The sequence below is a fragment of the Miscanthus floridulus genome, chromosome 1 (genome assembly GCF_019320115.1).
Source record: "Miscanthus floridulus cultivar M001 chromosome 1, ASM1932011v1, whole genome shotgun sequence".
NCBI classification, from domain to species: domain Eukaryota; kingdom Viridiplantae; phylum Streptophyta; class Magnoliopsida; order Poales; family Poaceae; genus Miscanthus; species Miscanthus floridulus.
The window spans coordinates 119,074,990-119,091,552 of record NC_089580.1 but is presented as its reverse complement, the minus strand read 5'-3'; the positions used below and the strand labels follow the sequence as shown (position 1 = coordinate 119,091,552).

Here is a 16,563-nt window from a genome sequence, read left to right as displayed (position 1 = left end):
TCGGCTCCCGCCTTCCCGAGAAGGGTTTGGAGGGGTCCCCCTATAGAACCTCCTTCGAGGAGAAGCTATCAGGTCGACTAAATCAATCGAGCGGCTCAAATCACCACCGAGAGACAAAAACAAAAAATAGCGATGCTTATACAGGTTACGCCAACCTCATTGCAAACATCGGGCCTGAACCCCACATGGACACATCTGGTAGGAGCTTCCCATCGCTCATATCGCTAAGGTAACATTACCAAATCCCACTTTCGTTTCAATTAAGTGATACACTAAATCCATACGTCCAAACATTGCATATGCAAATCTCTACATCTCAACGCTTTGTGTCGCATCACCAAGTGGTAGCTGCCTAATTCAATATGAGCAGAGACCGATCGAGGTTCGAAGGCCGCCCCGCAAAGCGCTCGAGGTTGCCTCGCGTCAAATAGAGCTAGGGGAGAAAAATAGAGATGAGCCCCAGCGACCTTGCTCGACCTCGCTTAGAAGCGAACAGGGACATCTCGACCTTTCTCGTTCAATTCTAACCCCAAGCCAAACCCACAGAATCTCCATTGAGGAGAGGCCAACGGGCCACCTGAGCCTATCGAACGGCTCGAGCATCTATCGGGAGGCGGGTTAAGAAGTAGTGAAATGCCACATGAGGGCTCTACCGACCCTATCAGCGAATGATGGACCCGGATTTCACATGAACATACCCGTTAGCGAGCTCATTGAGCGCGACACTCGAGCCATTGAGGTAAGTATCATCAACTCAGCCCCTCCGATTGCGAAAACTGAGGATGGAGTAACGCACAAAACATAGCTAGCCCCTATCAGACCCTAAGGGGCTCAGGGGCTCGAGCCGCTCGATCTAAGATCGAGAGACCGAGGTTCGAAGGCTGACTCGTGAAGGGTCCAGGGCCACCCCGTGTTGAACAAGAGCCAGGGGAGAAAATGCAGATGAGCCTCAATGGCCTTTGTCCAACCCACATTGAGGCGGATAGGGTCATCTCAACCTTCTAGTTCAATCCAGCCCCTAGCTGAGCCCATAGAAGCCCCATTGAGGGGGAATCTATTGGAAGGTGGGGCAATTAGTAACGGAATGCCACCCAAGGGCTTTGCTGACTCTGTTGCAAAGTGACGGGATCAGATTTTGCCCGAACATCCCTGTTAGCAAGCTCATGAAGCACATCACTCGAGCCATCAAGGCAAGTGACATCGCCTTAACCCCACTAATTGCGAAAAACTATGGACGGGGCGACAGTCACAAGACGAACCGACCCTTGACCGAATTCCCACCATGCGTGGGCGCTCAGGGAAGGCTGGACCGACGATAAGACCAAACATACGCCCACCAGAACAACACCCCCCAGATGGTTTTGCCTAAACTGCCCGGGGGCTCGGGGGCTACACCCATGGGTGCGCTCGCACGCACCCACCGACAAAACAGAAAACCCCCCAGATAGTTCCGCCCGAACCGCCTGGGAGCTCAGGGGCAACACCCATAGGTGTGCTCACAGGCACCCGTCAGCAAGACAAAAATCCCCTGAACGATTTGACCCGAATTGCCCGGGGGCTCGGGGGATTCTATCGGTTTCATAAACCCGGGGTCCCTCAGGGATTGGCTTTCGCGCCAAGGCTCGGCCCAAGAGTCTAAATATAATAGGTTGGAAGGACTGCCTAGTTGCCGACCAGAAGGTCTAGACCAAAAGGAGCGGCACCCGCTCGTCGAACCCGTCGGCCCACCACTCCGATCGGAGCACTCACTTCGGCGTCCATACACCCTTTCTGATTGGAAGGCCTCTCCGATCAGAGGGCCTGGCCCAAAGCGATACTTCCGACTCTAACCCCATGTCTCTCTGACCAGGGCTCGTGGGAACCCTACTCACCACTCTTCTCCAACTGACACACTTAGAGCCGACTGGAGCCATCCGACAGGGGACGCCCGCTCGGTAGGAACCAGGAGACATGCAGAGAAAAGCAAGGCAAGGCTCACAAGTCAAAAATATATCCGCTCGATAGGCAAGGAGCAGTAGGATGCCCCATGCGGGTCATGCCAACTCTGTCACGAACGATGGACCCAGATTTCACTCGAACATATCTAATAAGAGCTCCCCAAACCCATCACTCATACCATGCTCTAGGTGCTTGCTTCAAACCATACAATGCCTTCTCCAACTTGTACACATGGTTGGGCTTCTTGTCATCTTCAAAACCGGGAGGTTGCTCAACATATACTTCTTCATTGATGTAACCATTGAGAAATGCACTCTTGACATCCATTTGATAGAGCTTGATGTTGTGGGCACAAGCATAGGCTAGTAAGATTCTAATTGCTTCCAATCTAGCAACCAAGGCATATGTTTCTCTAAAGTCAAGACCTTCAACTTGTGTATATCCTTGTGCTACCAATCTTGCTTTGTTCCTTACTACTATCCCATTTTGATCTTGCTTGTTTCTAAAGACCCATTTGGTTCCAATCACATTGTGTCCCTTTGGTCTCTCTACTAATTCTCATACTTGATTTCTTATGAAATTATTCAATTCTTCATGCATAGCATTCACCCAATCAACATCTTTCAATGCTTCATCTATCTTCTTTGGTTCAATAGATGACACAAATGAAAAATGCTCACAAAATGAAGCCAATCTTGATCTAGTTTGCACACCTCTTGAAATATCACCAATGATAGTGTCCAATGGATGATCCCTTGCAATATTGGTTGATTGGAGGATTGGAACTTGATTGCTTGCACTTGCTTGATCATTAGGTTGAGATGATGTACTAGCCACTTGATCTTGTTCATTATCACGAGAGCCACTTGTGCTAGCTTGATTTGTATCATCTTGCACATTTGAGTTAGATAGCACTTGTACTTGATCATCTTCATCATCATTCACTTGCCTAGGCCTCAATTCACCAACATCCATGTTCTTCATGGCATTTGAAAGTTGAATGCCTCTAACATCTTCCAAGTTCTCATTCTCTATGTGTGAACCCTTGGTTTCATCAAATTCAACATCATGAACTTCCTCAAGAGTACCACTATCTAAATTCCAAACTCTATATGCTTTGCTTGTAGTGGAATAACCAAGTAGGAATCCTTCATCACATTTCTTGTCAAACTTGCCCAATCTAGTGCCTTTCTTCAAGATGTAGCATTTGCAACCAAAGACCTAAAAATATGCAATGTTGGGCTTTCTACTATTCAAGAGCTCATATGGTGTCTTCTCTTTCAATGGGTGACAATAGAGACGGTTGCTACAATAGCAAGTCGTGTTGATAGCTTCGGCCCAAAAAGATTGACTAACATTGTACTCACTAAGTATAGACCTTGCCATATCAATGAGTGTTCTATTTTTCATCTCAACAAGGCCATTTGATTATGGAGTGTACTTGGCCGAGAATTGATGTCTAATTCCAAATTCATCACACAACTTGTCGGGTTCATAAACCTGGGGTCCCTCGGGGACCGGCTTTCGTGCCAAGGCTCGACCCAAGAGTCTAAATATAATAGGCCGAAAGGATGGCCCAGTCACCGACCAGAAGGTCTGGACCAAAAGGAGCAGCGCCCGCTCGTCGACCCCTTTGGCCCACCACTCCGATCGGAGCACTCGCTTCGGCCTCCAGACGCCTCCGAACGCCCTTTCCTATCAGAAGCCCTCTCCGATCGGAGGGCCTAGCCCAAACCGATACTTTTGACTCTGACCCCATGTCTCTCCGACTAGGGCTTGTGGGAACCCTGCTCACCGCTCTTCTTCGACCGGCACACTTAGAGCCGACTGGAGCCATCCAACCGGGGACGCCCGCTCAATAGAAACCAGGAGACGTGTGGAGAAAAGCAAGGCAAGGCTTACAAGTCAAAAACATATCCACTCGGTAGGCAAGGAGCAGTAAGATGCCCCATGTGGGTCATGCCAACTCCATCATGAATGATGGACCTAGATTTCACTCGAACGTATCCGATAAGAGCTCCCCGAACCCGTCACTCGAGCCATCGTGATAGGAACGCTACTGCATTTCTTGTCCGAACGATGGAAGACTGGTTCTACCTCGCCCAACCCCCGATGGCTAGGCCCTACCTCACCCAATGTCCAAGGGTGGGCTTCACCTCGCCCGATGGCCAAGGGCCTCCTCCGCCTCGCCCGATGGCCGAGGGTAGACTCCGCCTTGCCCGACGAGTACACCCTACGCCTTCATAAAGATGAGCACAGGGTACGACATGACATTTGAGTCAAACATAGCACCAAGGACCATGCCCCGTGCCGCGATAAGAAAGTACCGCCAGGGTACAATAGGATGGGCGCTTTAAACCATTCCGGCATGGCAGAGTCTGAATAGTGTTGTAGGCGCCGCCTTCATCCCTCGAATACGGAACCTAACATAGACATACGACAACCACTACGGTCTAGGAAGAGACTCGTGCCCTCTATAGTGATAGACATACTATCACCGTGCCATCCGCTCCCCATAGGGCCACAAGTCAACATCCTTGTCCGACACGCCACCCGGAGGGGCAGGACGGGATGTGGCCACTTGCTAATCCGGTAAGGGCATGGCATCACCAGGACCCAAGCACTCGGCGAACGTGCCAATCCCTGACACCGTCTGGCCATGTCAGCAAGGCTGGCTCAGCAAAAAAGGAGGGCTTAACACCTTCGAAGGGGCTTCTTGGCTCTGGTTTTTCTCCCATCTATAAGCCCTGCTCCCCCCTTGATCTATAAAAGGGAGGGCAGGGCCCCCCACTAAGGGGATGGACTCTTGATAGATAAGTTGAACACACAACGCTTCACACATAGCTGAGCAGCGATCGAGCTCTCGGCGACCTTTTCGATCATTCCATCAGAGACTTGGGACTTGTCCCTCTCTTGACCGTTTGCACCCCCTACTACGAACCATTTTTGGTATTAATAACACGAGCAGTAGTAGCAAACTGGACGTAGGGACATTCAGCCCGAACCAGTATAAACCTCGTGTCCTTTAGTGCACCATCTGGGCCTAACGCGCAACAATCATAAATTTACTAGTCGGTGTTTGTTCAAAACACCGACACAACTCATCAATTCTAGTGTTCTTGAACTCACTACCATTGTCACTTCTAACTCTCTTGATGGTTGTTTCAAACTCATTGTGAATGCCCTTGACTAATGATTTGAATATTGCAAATACATCACTTTTGTCCACTAGAAAGAATACACATGTGTATCTAGTGTAGTCATCCACTATCACAAAGCCATATTTGTTTCCACCAATGCTAGTGTATTGTGTTGGCTCAAACAAATCCATGTGCAATAACTCAAATGCTTTGCTAGTGCTCATCATGCTTTTCTTAGGATGGATGTTTCCAACTTGTTTTTCGGCTTGACAAGAGCTACAAAGCTTATCCTTTTCAAACACAACATCTTTCAAGCCTCTAACCAAGTCATGCTTAACCAATATATTCAATTGTTTCATTCCAACATGACCAAGCCTTCTATGCCACAACCAACCCATGCTAGACTTAGTGAACAAGCATGTATATAATCTATCTTCACTAGCATTGAAATCAACCAAGTATAGATTCTAATATCTAAAGCCTTTGAAGATCAAGTTAGAGCCATCTACACTTATGATCTCTACATCATCTACCCCAAATATGCATTTGAATCTAAGATCACACAATTGAGCCACGGATAGCAAATTGAAGTTTAAGCTCTCTACTAGCAATACATTGGATATGCTCATGTCATTGGATATTGTAATCTTACCAAGCCCTTTGACCTTGCCTTTGTCATTATCATCAAATATAATACTATCATAACCATCATTGCCATTGCTGTTGATTGAGTTGAATATTCTTGCATCACCGGTCATGTGTTGAGTGCACCCACTATCAAGAACCCAATGCCTTCCTCCGGCTTTGTAATTGACCTATAAGAGAAGATCAATTCTTTTTAGGTATCCAAACTTGCTTAGGTCCTTGAAGGTTAGTTACTAAGCTCTTTGGTACCCAAATGGCTTTCTTCTTTGAGCCCATCCATGGTTTATCAATAAACTTAGCCTTTACACCATTTGTACCTCTAATAAGCATGTAGAAAGAATTTTTTTGCTCTTATTTTTGCATTCATGCTCTTTATGACCAACTTGCTTGCAACTAGTGCAAAACCGACCATTGTTCTTCATAAAACTAGTCTTGTGAGAAGCAAAAGTCGCCTTACCTTTCTTAGGGGTATAGCCTAATCCCTCTTTGTAGAGAGAAGCTCTTTGGCTACCCAAGCACATAAGCAAAGCGGTCCTCACCACCATAGGCCTTAGCCAAGGTGTGAGTGAGCTTATTGACCTCCTTCTTGAGGTTCTCATTCTCAACCATTAGTGAGGCATCACAAGTGAGACCATCACTACTAGATGAGATGGAAGTAGAAGTACTATAAGAAGGGTTAGTGGGAGCAACAATGATAAGCATAGATAATGATTCATCAATTATATCATAAGTTAAGTCTATATTGCAAGTTTCAACATGCTTCTTTTCATTTTGCTCATTAAGCAAAGAAGAATGAGCTTTTTCAAGCTTCTTGTGAGCCTTGCCAAGCTTTTCATGGGCTTCCTCTAGCCTCTCATGAGTTGCTTTGAGCTCATTAAGGGCTTGCTTAAGGGCTTTTACCTCCTTATTCAAGCTCTTGCATTCCCTTCTCTTAATGTTAAAGTGTTCTTTAGCATCTTCTAGCATGTCAAATAATTCATCTTTAGTAGGTTCATCATCATCACTATCACTATAATTTTCATTTTCAATTTCGTTATCATGTTCTTTATCACTTCCATCATCACAAATTTATACCTTAGTGGCCTTAGCTATGAAGCATGATGGAGTGTCAACGAGAGAAGGCTTCTCATTGATAACAATGCTTGCAAGTGCCTTCTTCTTGGTGGTCTTGTCATCATCACTATCATCATCATCACTTGAGGAGGCATCACTATCCTAAGTGACCACATATGAACCACCCTTCTTCTTCTTGAAGGTCATCTTGTCCTTCTTTTCTTTCTTTTCCTTCTTGTCCTTCTTGTTGTCATTATCATTGTCGCTATTGTATGGACATTGAGCAACAAGATGATCTTTGCTTCCACATTTGAAGCACCTTCTTGACTCTTCCTTATTCTTGGATGAAGATTTCTTTCTTCTAGCACGGTAACCTTTCTTCATCATGAACTTGCCAAATTTTTTTACGAAGAGAGCCATCTTCTCATCATCATCCCATGAGCCATCATCTTCACTTGATGTTTCTTGCTTAGCCTTGCTCTTGGATGATGTGGCCTTGAATGCCACACTCTTCTTCTTCTCATATTTCTTCTTCTTTTCTTTCTTCTCATCATCATCTCTATATATATCATCGGTCATTATATCTCCCAACACTTGGTTTGGTGTCATGGTGTCCAAACCACTTCTCACTAGAATAGTGACCAATGTGCCAAATCTTGAAGGTAAACATCTCAAGAACTTGTGGGAGAAGTCTTTGTCCTTCACCTCTTCCTCAAGTGCTTTGAGATCATTGACAAGCACTTGAAGCCTATGGAACATATCTGGCACACTCTCATCCTCCTTCATCTTGAAGCTTGCAAACTTCTCTTTGAGAATGTATGTCTTTGCACCCTTCATGGCTTGAGTGCCTTCAAATGATTCTTTCAACTTCTTCCAAGCCTCATGAGCCATCTCAATATTCTTGATTTGCTCAAATGTTCTCTCATCAATTGCATCATGAATGGCACTTAGAGCAATGTCATTGTTTTAGAGAAGCACTTCTTCGGCCGCGGTGGGATTCTTTGGATCACCAATCTCAATTTTAGTTTCTACCACCTTCCACACTTTTCTATTGATTGACTTGATATGTGTGGTCATCTTTGATTTCCAATACGAATAATTTGTGCCATCAAATTGGGGTGGCTTCTTGGTGTTGTTGATTTAAGCCATTTGTACACTGAAGGTTGTTAAGCCTCAAATCATGGTGACCTCGGCTCTGATACCACTTGAAAGGTCCTAATGGCTAGAGGGGGGTGAATAGCCTATTAAAAATTTCTACAACAACACTTAACAAACCGGTTACACAATTATGAGGCGAAGCAAGTATTGCACTAGCCTACTAAAATAGCAAGCCACCTACCATAATTCTAGTTTATATAGTTTCTATCCACACAATAGCTATGACACTACACTAATTTAGTGTGCTCTCAAAAGCTAACTAAAGAGCCACACTAACCAAACTAACAAGCTCTCACAACTAGCTACACTAAAGAGCTTGACAACTAGTTTGTGGTAATGTAATGAGAGTGAGCAAGAAGGTTATACCGCCGAGTCGAGGAAGATGCTAATCAATCATAAGAATGAATAACAATGAAGATCAATCACCTTGGAATCAAATGATGACACAATGATTTTTTACCGAGGTTCACTTGCTTACCGGCAAGCTACTCCTCATTGTGGCGATTCACTCACTTGGAGGTTCACGAGCTAATTGGCATCACACGCCAAACCCTCAATAGAGTGACGCACAACCAACACAAGATGATGATCACAACAAGCCATGAGCAATCCACTAAAGTACCTTTTGGCTCTCCACCAGGGAAAGGTCAAGAACCCCTCACAATCATCACGATCGGAGCCGAAGACAATCACCACTCTCCGTTCGATGATCCTCGCTGCTCCAAGCCATCTAGGTGGTGGCAACCACCAAGAGTAACAAGCAAATCCCGCAACGAAACACGAACACCAAGTGCCTCTAGATGCAATCACTCAAGCAATGTACTTGGATTATCTCCCAATCTCACAAAGATAATGAATCAATGATAGAAATAAGTGGGAGGGCTTTGGCTAAGCTCACAAGGTTGCTATGTCAATATGAGATGCGAGATTCGCACTCATCTCCATCATTGATTCATCATCTTTGTGAGTTTGGAAAAGAATCCAAGTGCATTGTTTGAGTGTTTGCATCTAGAGGCACTTGGTGTTCGTATTTCACTACGAGATTCGCTTGTTACTCTTGGTGGTTGCCGCCACCTAGACGGCTTAGAGTAGTGAGGATTGTCGAGCGGAGGGTGGTGATTGTCTTTGACTCCGATCGTGATGATTGTAAGGGGTTCTTGACCTTTCCCCGGCGGAGAGCCAAAAGGTACTCTAGTGAATTGCTCGTGGCTTGTGTGATCCTCATCTTGTGTTGATTGTGCGGCACCCTATTGAGGGTTTGGCATGTGATGCCAATTAGCTCGTGAACCTCCAAGTGAGTGAATCGCCACAACGAGGACTAGCTTGCCGGCAAGCAAGTGAACCTCGATAAAAATTATTGTGTTCATCATTTGATTCTGAGGTGATTGGTCTTCATTGGTATTCATTCTTGTGATTGATTGGCTCCTTCCTCGACATGGCGGTATAAACAAATTGCTCACTCTCATTACTTTACCGCAAACTAGTTGTTAAGCTCTTTAGTGTAGCTAGTTGTGAGAGCTTATTAGTTTGGTTAGTGCGGCTCTTTAGTTAGCTTTTGAGAGCACACTAACTTAGTGTAGTGTCATAGCTATTGTATGGATAGAAACTATATAAACTAGAATTGTGGTAGGTGGCTTGCTTTTTAGTAAGCTAGCGCAACACTTGCTTCGCCTCATAATTGTCTAACCGTTTTGTTAAGTGTTGTTGTAGAATTTTTTTAATATGCTATTCACCCCCCTCTAGTCATTAGGACCTTTCACACGACAAGGGCGAGGGCAAGTGCTGCCGGTCGTCGACCGAAGGGGAGGAGATATCGCGGCACGGACTGGGAAGGAAGGTTCAAGAGATTGGGAGCGTGTGGGACTTAGGGAGAAGATTGGGCGCCCGAGAGTCCGGTTTCTTTCCTTTCGTCGGTTTGGTGCGGCGCGGAGCGGCATCGCAGGGGCCATCCCACTTGCCGGTGCTGAGCAGGATCGCAGGGCGCGCGCAGCAGGACGAGGCGACGAATGTTGCACGAAGATAGTGTCCACGTTTTGATCGGCGCGGAGCGGCATCGCAGGGGCCATCTCACCTGCCGGTGCTGAGCAGGATCGCAGGGGCACGCGGCAGGACTGGGCGATGAATGTCGCATGAAGATAGTGTCCACATTTTGATCACGATTGTTACGGGAATTGATTTTTGTCTTCCTAATTTGCTGCGGCTGTTATGTGGATTGAGCTGATCGTATGGAGCGAGTACGCGTTGCCTTTCTGATCTGATCGTATGGAGCGGCTTTGGTGTCGCACCTGTGGACGGAATAGTTACGAATGTTTTAGTTGCGGAGATATAAGATAAGAGAAGAGAAGAGATTTTGTTTTTGCGAAAATTGAATTTTGCTAGACGATTTCAACAAATCAACGCCCTAAATCATACGGCAGGCCGGTCATACATGCAACAGCGTGGCGGAGATGGATATTAGGCCCATGGGTCGAGTTTGATCTTGTAGCTGGATGGGCTGCCGCCGCACGCACGTATCGTATTGGCATTGGGCAGTCCGCAGGAAGGCTCCGACTATCGTCTCCCCATCGCAGCCGTCGGTCTTCTCTTCGTTTCTCTTCCTTGCACTTGCAGTCGAGTTCAGAGACCTGCGGAGATAGATAGATCTACTAATCGACCGATCCGGATCCTTCCCTTCCGTTCTCACGGCAAGTTTCTCTTCTCCTGCCACACCTCCGCCACCGCTAGGTTTGTTTTTTTTTTTTTTTTTTTTTTTGGCATTGCTGTTGCTGGTGGTTGTTACCCTCCTCTCTCTCTGAGTCGTCTCCCTCGCAGCCGCAGTCGCAGTCGCAGTCGCCGTAGCAGATCTTCTCTCAAACCCTACCGACCAACAGCTGCTTGCTCGGGACGGGAACCGGAGTTGGCGTTGCGATGGCGCTGCAGTACGTGGAGGCGCAGCGGCAGGCGCGCCCGGACCTCGCCGACTGGTACGCCTCCCTCGCCGACCTCTACCAGCGGAAGCTATGGCACCAGCTCACCCTCAAGCTCGACCAATTCCTACAGCTCCAGGCCGCACAGGTTCGCTTCCTTTTCATCCTCCTCTCTCTGCCCCGCTGCCTTCCTCATTTTAGGGTTAGTTAAGGCTTGACAGATGGATTACAGATGCCTTCGTTCATAAGGCGGATCTCGCACCCACCCCGCCTCCTAGACCTCCCATGCTTTAGTAAGATTTAAGAGTTGTTACTGGATAATTGTTGCCAGCCTAATCATTTGGAGTTGCCTATGTGGGGAAATTGAATACAAGTCTCCAGTATTTGGTCAATTCTTTGTTGCTCATGGTTCTCAATTCAATTCTGGTATACTGTGAACTTCACTAGCTTGCGTCTTGGATTGAACTTCACTAGTTTGCTTTAGTCAAACATAATTGAATTGGATACAAAAAATTATCTAGGAGTTGTTCTGGTTACCCTCATTTGAATGCTACAATTGATATCTATCACACATGTTACATGAATTTCCACTGGACTAAACTTAGATGCTGGATGTATGTGCAATTGCTGAAGAACAATGATGTCGAAGGAAAAGCAGAGCAGGCTGAGTTGCTTCTTTCAATTGTTCATTGCCTTTTTTAATAAACTACCTAACCTAATTATTGATTTCTCATGTACCTATTTGTTTTATCAAGAGTTTCTTTGTCCTCTAGTGGGCATGCTGATCATTCTGGCTGTTTGTACGTATTACTTACTCTTGTTGGTGGTTTGACTACCTATGATGATTGAAAGTTCGCCAAATGTATATTGTTCCACGTCATTTCACCTGCTGCAATTTTTGTACCCTTTTGTCTTTTATGATTCTAATGCCACCTTTTCTTCTACAGACCGGAGACACTATCATTCAGCTCTACAACAATTTCATCACCGACTTTGAGACCAAGATTAATCTGCTCAAGCTTGCCCATTTTGCGGTGATAGCTTCTCGCCAGTACCCTGATAAGGATGCTGCAATTACTTTCTTAGAGGGGGTGATCACAAAGCTGCGTGAGACAAGAGAGTCGCGGATTAATGAACCAATTCTCTATGTGAAGATGCAAATTGCAGCTATTAATCTTGAGAAAGGAAACCAAAAAGAGTGCAAGAATTTGTTGGAGGATGGGAAAACCACTCTCAATAGTATGACTGATGTCGATCCCACAGTTCATGCTAGCTTTTACTGGATATCATCTCAATACCACAAGGCCCGCCAAGAATTTGCGGAGTTCTATAAGAACGCTCTTCTCTATCTGGCCTATACAACTGTGGAGTCTCTATCTGAGTCATTCAAGCTAGTATGTTTCATCATCAATAACATTTGAACTGTAAAACAAAACTTCAGTTTAAATGTTCATCAGATTTATTGACTATTTTCTATCTTGTCAGGACTTGGCTTTTGATCTTTCTCTAGCAGCCTTGTTGGGTGATAACATTTACAACTTTGGAGAGTTGTTAGCTCACCCGATTGTAAGTAATTCTTTGGTTGTGCATGACTTCCTCTGTTATCATCCTTAATTTTTTGTGTATTGTATTTTTTTATTGTATGATTGTACCCATTCCACTTGCTAACTTCATTAGCTCTTTTGTGGCTTTATAGTAATATATTGGTTGTGCATGACTTCTTCTGTTATCATCCATAATTTTTGTGTATTGTAGTTTCCTTTTGATGGTATCCATTCCACTTGCTAATTTATTTAGTTCTTTTATGGCTTTATAGTTATAATTATATTGTACTCAAATATCAGTGGCATAATTATTAAATTATTAGTGTCAAGTGTGCATAAGTTTATGTTTATCTGCACGGTTATTGGTTGGACAATAAATTCAAGCTTGAAATGTAATACTGATGGACTTACTATAGCCACTTGTAATGTACCAGTATTTGTCATCAGAGTAATTTAGTTACATTTTCTTTGGTTGACATTGAAGATGGTACAGTAAATCATCTAGACAAAATTAGTTTGGATAGACTATCCTGTTTCAGTGTTAGACAAGCCTTTTAATTAAATCATAACTAGAGTATTTTTTGTGATTTGATACTTCTTTGATCTAAAAGTTAGTTTTATATCTGTACCCTTAGATCAATAGTCTTATTGGAACCAAGGTGGAGTGGGTTTATCATATGTTACAAGCATTCAACACCGGCAACCTTGCTCTCTACCAAGAACTTTGCAGGGTTCACAATGCTGCTCTTACTGCACAACCAGCTTTGGTGCAGAATGAGCGGAAGCTGCTTGAGAAAATCAATATTCTTTGTCTGATGGAGATAATCTTTAGGTAATATTTGTGGAATCCTTCTTTTCTAAGGTCACCTCCATTTTCTTTTCCTTTGACATGTTATTTGTCTTCATTTTCAGCCGGCCATCTGAAGATAGAACTATTCCATTAAGTGATATTGCTGAGCGGACTAAGCTTTCAATCAGTGACGTGGAATATCTTCTTATGAAGAGCCTCTCGGTAACTTGATTGACATTCTTTTTAGCACAAGATATTATTGTCATGACCTCCCTTTTCACTTGTGCTGTTCCTTGTTTGTCATCATATTTTCAACGGAAACTTCATTATTTGAATTATCTCATTTCTTGGGAAATCGACTAGTCTTGTCGCCATCACATTTTACTGCACATTTATGAATGCTTTATTGGGATGTTTGTCTATCTCCGCAGACATGTTTGTTGCCTTGTTTTACTATACTTTAGTGTTTGTGTCCATTGCAACTATGCTTTCCTTCAAGCCATCGACCGTAGTAATATTTCATTGATAGTTCCCGTCTTCTTAGCCTAATGTAAGATAAGAATTTATTAGTTTCACTACTTTGTAAGATAAGCTGTTTTTAGTCTCACTGCTATGAGCTCATTCTTGCACAAGTGGAGCTCTTTTTATTTAGTTGTTGAAGTATCACTGGAGTCTTGGGTTTTTGATGTGTTTGTGTTTCCATTGTTTCATTTGACTGCCTTACGTCTGGCAATCCATTTGTAACATTTCTGCTTTGTTTTCAAATGCAGGTTCATCTTATTGAGGGAATAATTGATGAAGTGGACAGTACAGTTCACGTCTCGTGGGTCCAGCCCAGAGTGCTTGGAATTCCACAGGTTAAGGCTTTGCGTGACCGCCTGGATGCCTGGGTTGGAAAGGTCCATACCACATTGCTTTCAGTTGAGGCGGAAACCCCTGATCTTGTTGCTGCGTAATTTCGCAGCTGTTACACTTCCGCGAGAGGCTTGGTCAGCAAGGTCTCATTGCAAAATGAGAGATGCTTTGTGTGACACATGTAGTCATTTTCTGGATAATGAAACCTGCTACCCTGAGCGTTTGTTGTCCTACTGATCGGGGCCTGTAATTTCTTTTTTTGATGTCCTCTGGACATGGATGGTTAGAACTTCACGCTGTGTCATGAAGACGGGACCAATGGATTGAAAATTTCATACTAGTAGGGTGTTACTGTAGTTTTCCCAGTTGAATTTAATTTGTAACCAAGTTTATACTCTGTTGGACATGGATGCAGGAGAATCTTGCTGGAACTTGAGTTGTGCCTGATGTTTGCATGTTGCATTGCGATAAGTCGTTTGTCATCATTAACCTATTCTTGAGTTGTGCCTGATGTCTGCCATCGCGCGTTGTGGGCTCGGATGGCAATGTGACATTTGTATGTTGCATTGCGATAAGCAGTTGGATAGTGCTAACCCATACCTGTATCCGCTAGCTAAAAATCTACCTGCTAAAATACCTGTACCCACACACGGGTAAAAGAATTTACTCATACCTATAGATGTTAACGGAGCCCGTTCCCCAAATCACCGCGGGGAATTCACGCATTAGGAGACGGGAATGGTATGAATTCTACCCCACGGGTGATTAAATGGGGATGAAGTTATCCCCGTCGAAGACCACGGGGGCGGGGATGGTATGCAGGCCCCTGTCCCCGCTCCCCATGGGGACCCGATTCCAAAGGCCCATATACTGACAAGGCTCAATACCTGTGATATATAAGAAATGTTGCAACCTTAGCTCCTGTCGAAACGATCAACGGAAACACGAAACAAAAGTTACATTTTATAGTCCCGTTATATAACTTAGGGTTTTAAACTAATTTTTATTAAGCGAAAATGCTATAGAACATATATATATGTTAAATAAAGTTTGAAGTGCAAACTTTGTAGATGACGATGAAATACCTGCGGCTCATGGGGATCCCCACGGGGACTACTTCCCCGCGGGGATGGGGATGGGGAATTTTCTTCCCCACGGGGATGGGGATGGGGAGGCACTCCCCGACGGGGAATTCCCCGTTGACATCTGGACTCATACCTGTATCGTGCGGGTAAAAATACCCGATGGGTAACCTGTAGCATACTTGTTACAAAAACATGAATACATTATTAAAATCATATATCGTCAATTATCTAGTTCACATGACACAGTTTAACACATTTTTATTTTAAATACTATTTATTTATTTAATGTATATTATATTATGATTATTAGTTGATATAAATCTAACCGTACCAAGGTCCTGTTCGCACTACTTCAATAGTACTTTTTAGCGAACGAATACTGTTTTTATCTCATAACAAATCAGCATAAGCATCAGCATAAGCCAAATTTCAGCGAAACGATATAAATTTAAGTTAAATTATTTGTTAAACATAAAAAATATAAAGTTTGAACCTTAATATGTATGTGTTTTTATAAATTTGATTGGAGGGAGTGTTGGTCTAGCTTCAAACGTGTAGAAGGATATCTAGGGCAATTGATTTGCATTTTAATAAAAATACAGAATAAATGGCCCTACATATCTACTCCTATCGTCTTAAAAAAACTACACGTCTCATTCTCGAGTCGTTATTTTTTTGGTTTGAGAAAACATGTATGTCTAATAAATAATACTAGATTGTGTGAGTTCAGTTTGTCTCTCCTACTAGAAAACCAGATTTTTACACTCCCTCAACTCATGAAATTGCTCGATTTATCTTCCTGAGCATTTTTGTGGTTTTGACTTACATGACAGCAGGTCAACTGCCCTAAGTGGTACCACATCAGTACGAGGTAGGTAAATCAACTTTTGTAGTAGTTTAGGGAGGTCAATTAGACTTTATAAAAATTATAGAAATATTCTTCAAAAAATATCTCAATACCTTTTTAGAATAAATATGCATTTAAAAATACTAAAAATCTAATTTAATACTAGAAAGTCATCTATGAGGCCAGTTTCATATTTTCTCTAAAATCATGCTCCACCTTTTTGTCCTTGCTTAGAATTATTTAAGTCTAAGAGTGGTCTCCTAAACTTTGAAATGAGGATACGGACCAAGTCAAATCCTTGCAGACCACAGCATGGATCACCTTGCAACCACTGGCGGACCCACTGTTGTGCCTGGGTATTCCCAGACATACCCAACATTTTGGAAAAAAATAGTAGTTTGTAGATGTATATACATGTATAATACAGTTAAAGTCTCAAATTGATACTCTATGTTATTCTCTGCTTCTTATTTGATTCCAAACGCAAAGCAGCCCACAGGCCAGCCCACACCCAACAGCCCATTTGGCGTTTTCCACTCCCCAAGTTTCCCTCGTGGCTTCACCTCATCTTGACTCCTCCAGACACGAAGATGGGAGACGGA

General features: G+C 43.8%; 1 protein-coding gene across 4 annotated transcripts; it reads left to right on the top strand.

Annotated features, from left to right (window-relative positions):
• The first annotated feature begins 10,468 nt into the window (after positions 1-10,468).
• Positions 10,469-14,460, top strand: LOC136491833 (26S proteasome non-ATPase regulatory subunit 13 homolog B-like). Of its 4 annotated transcripts, none has more exons than XM_066488062.1 (7): positions 10,469-10,618; positions 10,746-10,988; positions 11,788-12,234; positions 12,326-12,406; positions 13,020-13,216; positions 13,297-13,396; positions 13,945-14,460. In XM_066488062.1, the coding sequence occupies exons 2-7, from the start codon at positions 10,842-10,844 to the stop codon at positions 14,128-14,130; spliced, it is 1,158 nt and encodes a 385-aa protein (XP_066344159.1). In that variant the 5' UTR covers positions 10,469-10,618; positions 10,746-10,841; the 3' UTR covers positions 14,131-14,460. The 4 variants fall into 4 exon arrangements, with proteins under 4 accessions (XP_066344159.1, XP_066344155.1, XP_066344169.1 ...); XM_066488058.1 differs by having other exon boundaries at positions 10,501-10,658; XM_066488072.1 differs by having other exon boundaries at positions 10,532-10,618; positions 10,752-10,988.
• Positions 14,461-16,563: the final 2,103 nt, after the last annotated feature.

Excerpts from the sequence above, each read along its gene's own strand:
- LOC136491833 (XM_066488062.1), top strand. The coding sequence starts at position 10,842 with ATGGCGCTGCAGTACGTGGAGGCGCAGCGGCAGGCGCGCCCGGACCTC. Across the intron at positions 13,217-13,296 it reads CTGATGGAGATAATCTTTAG|CCGGCCATCTGAAGATAGAA; the intron begins GTAATATTTGTG and ends CTTCATTTTCAG. Across the intron at positions 13,397-13,944 it reads TTCTTATGAAGAGCCTCTCG|GTTCATCTTATTGAGGGAAT; the intron begins GTAACTTGATTG and ends TTTCAAATGCAG.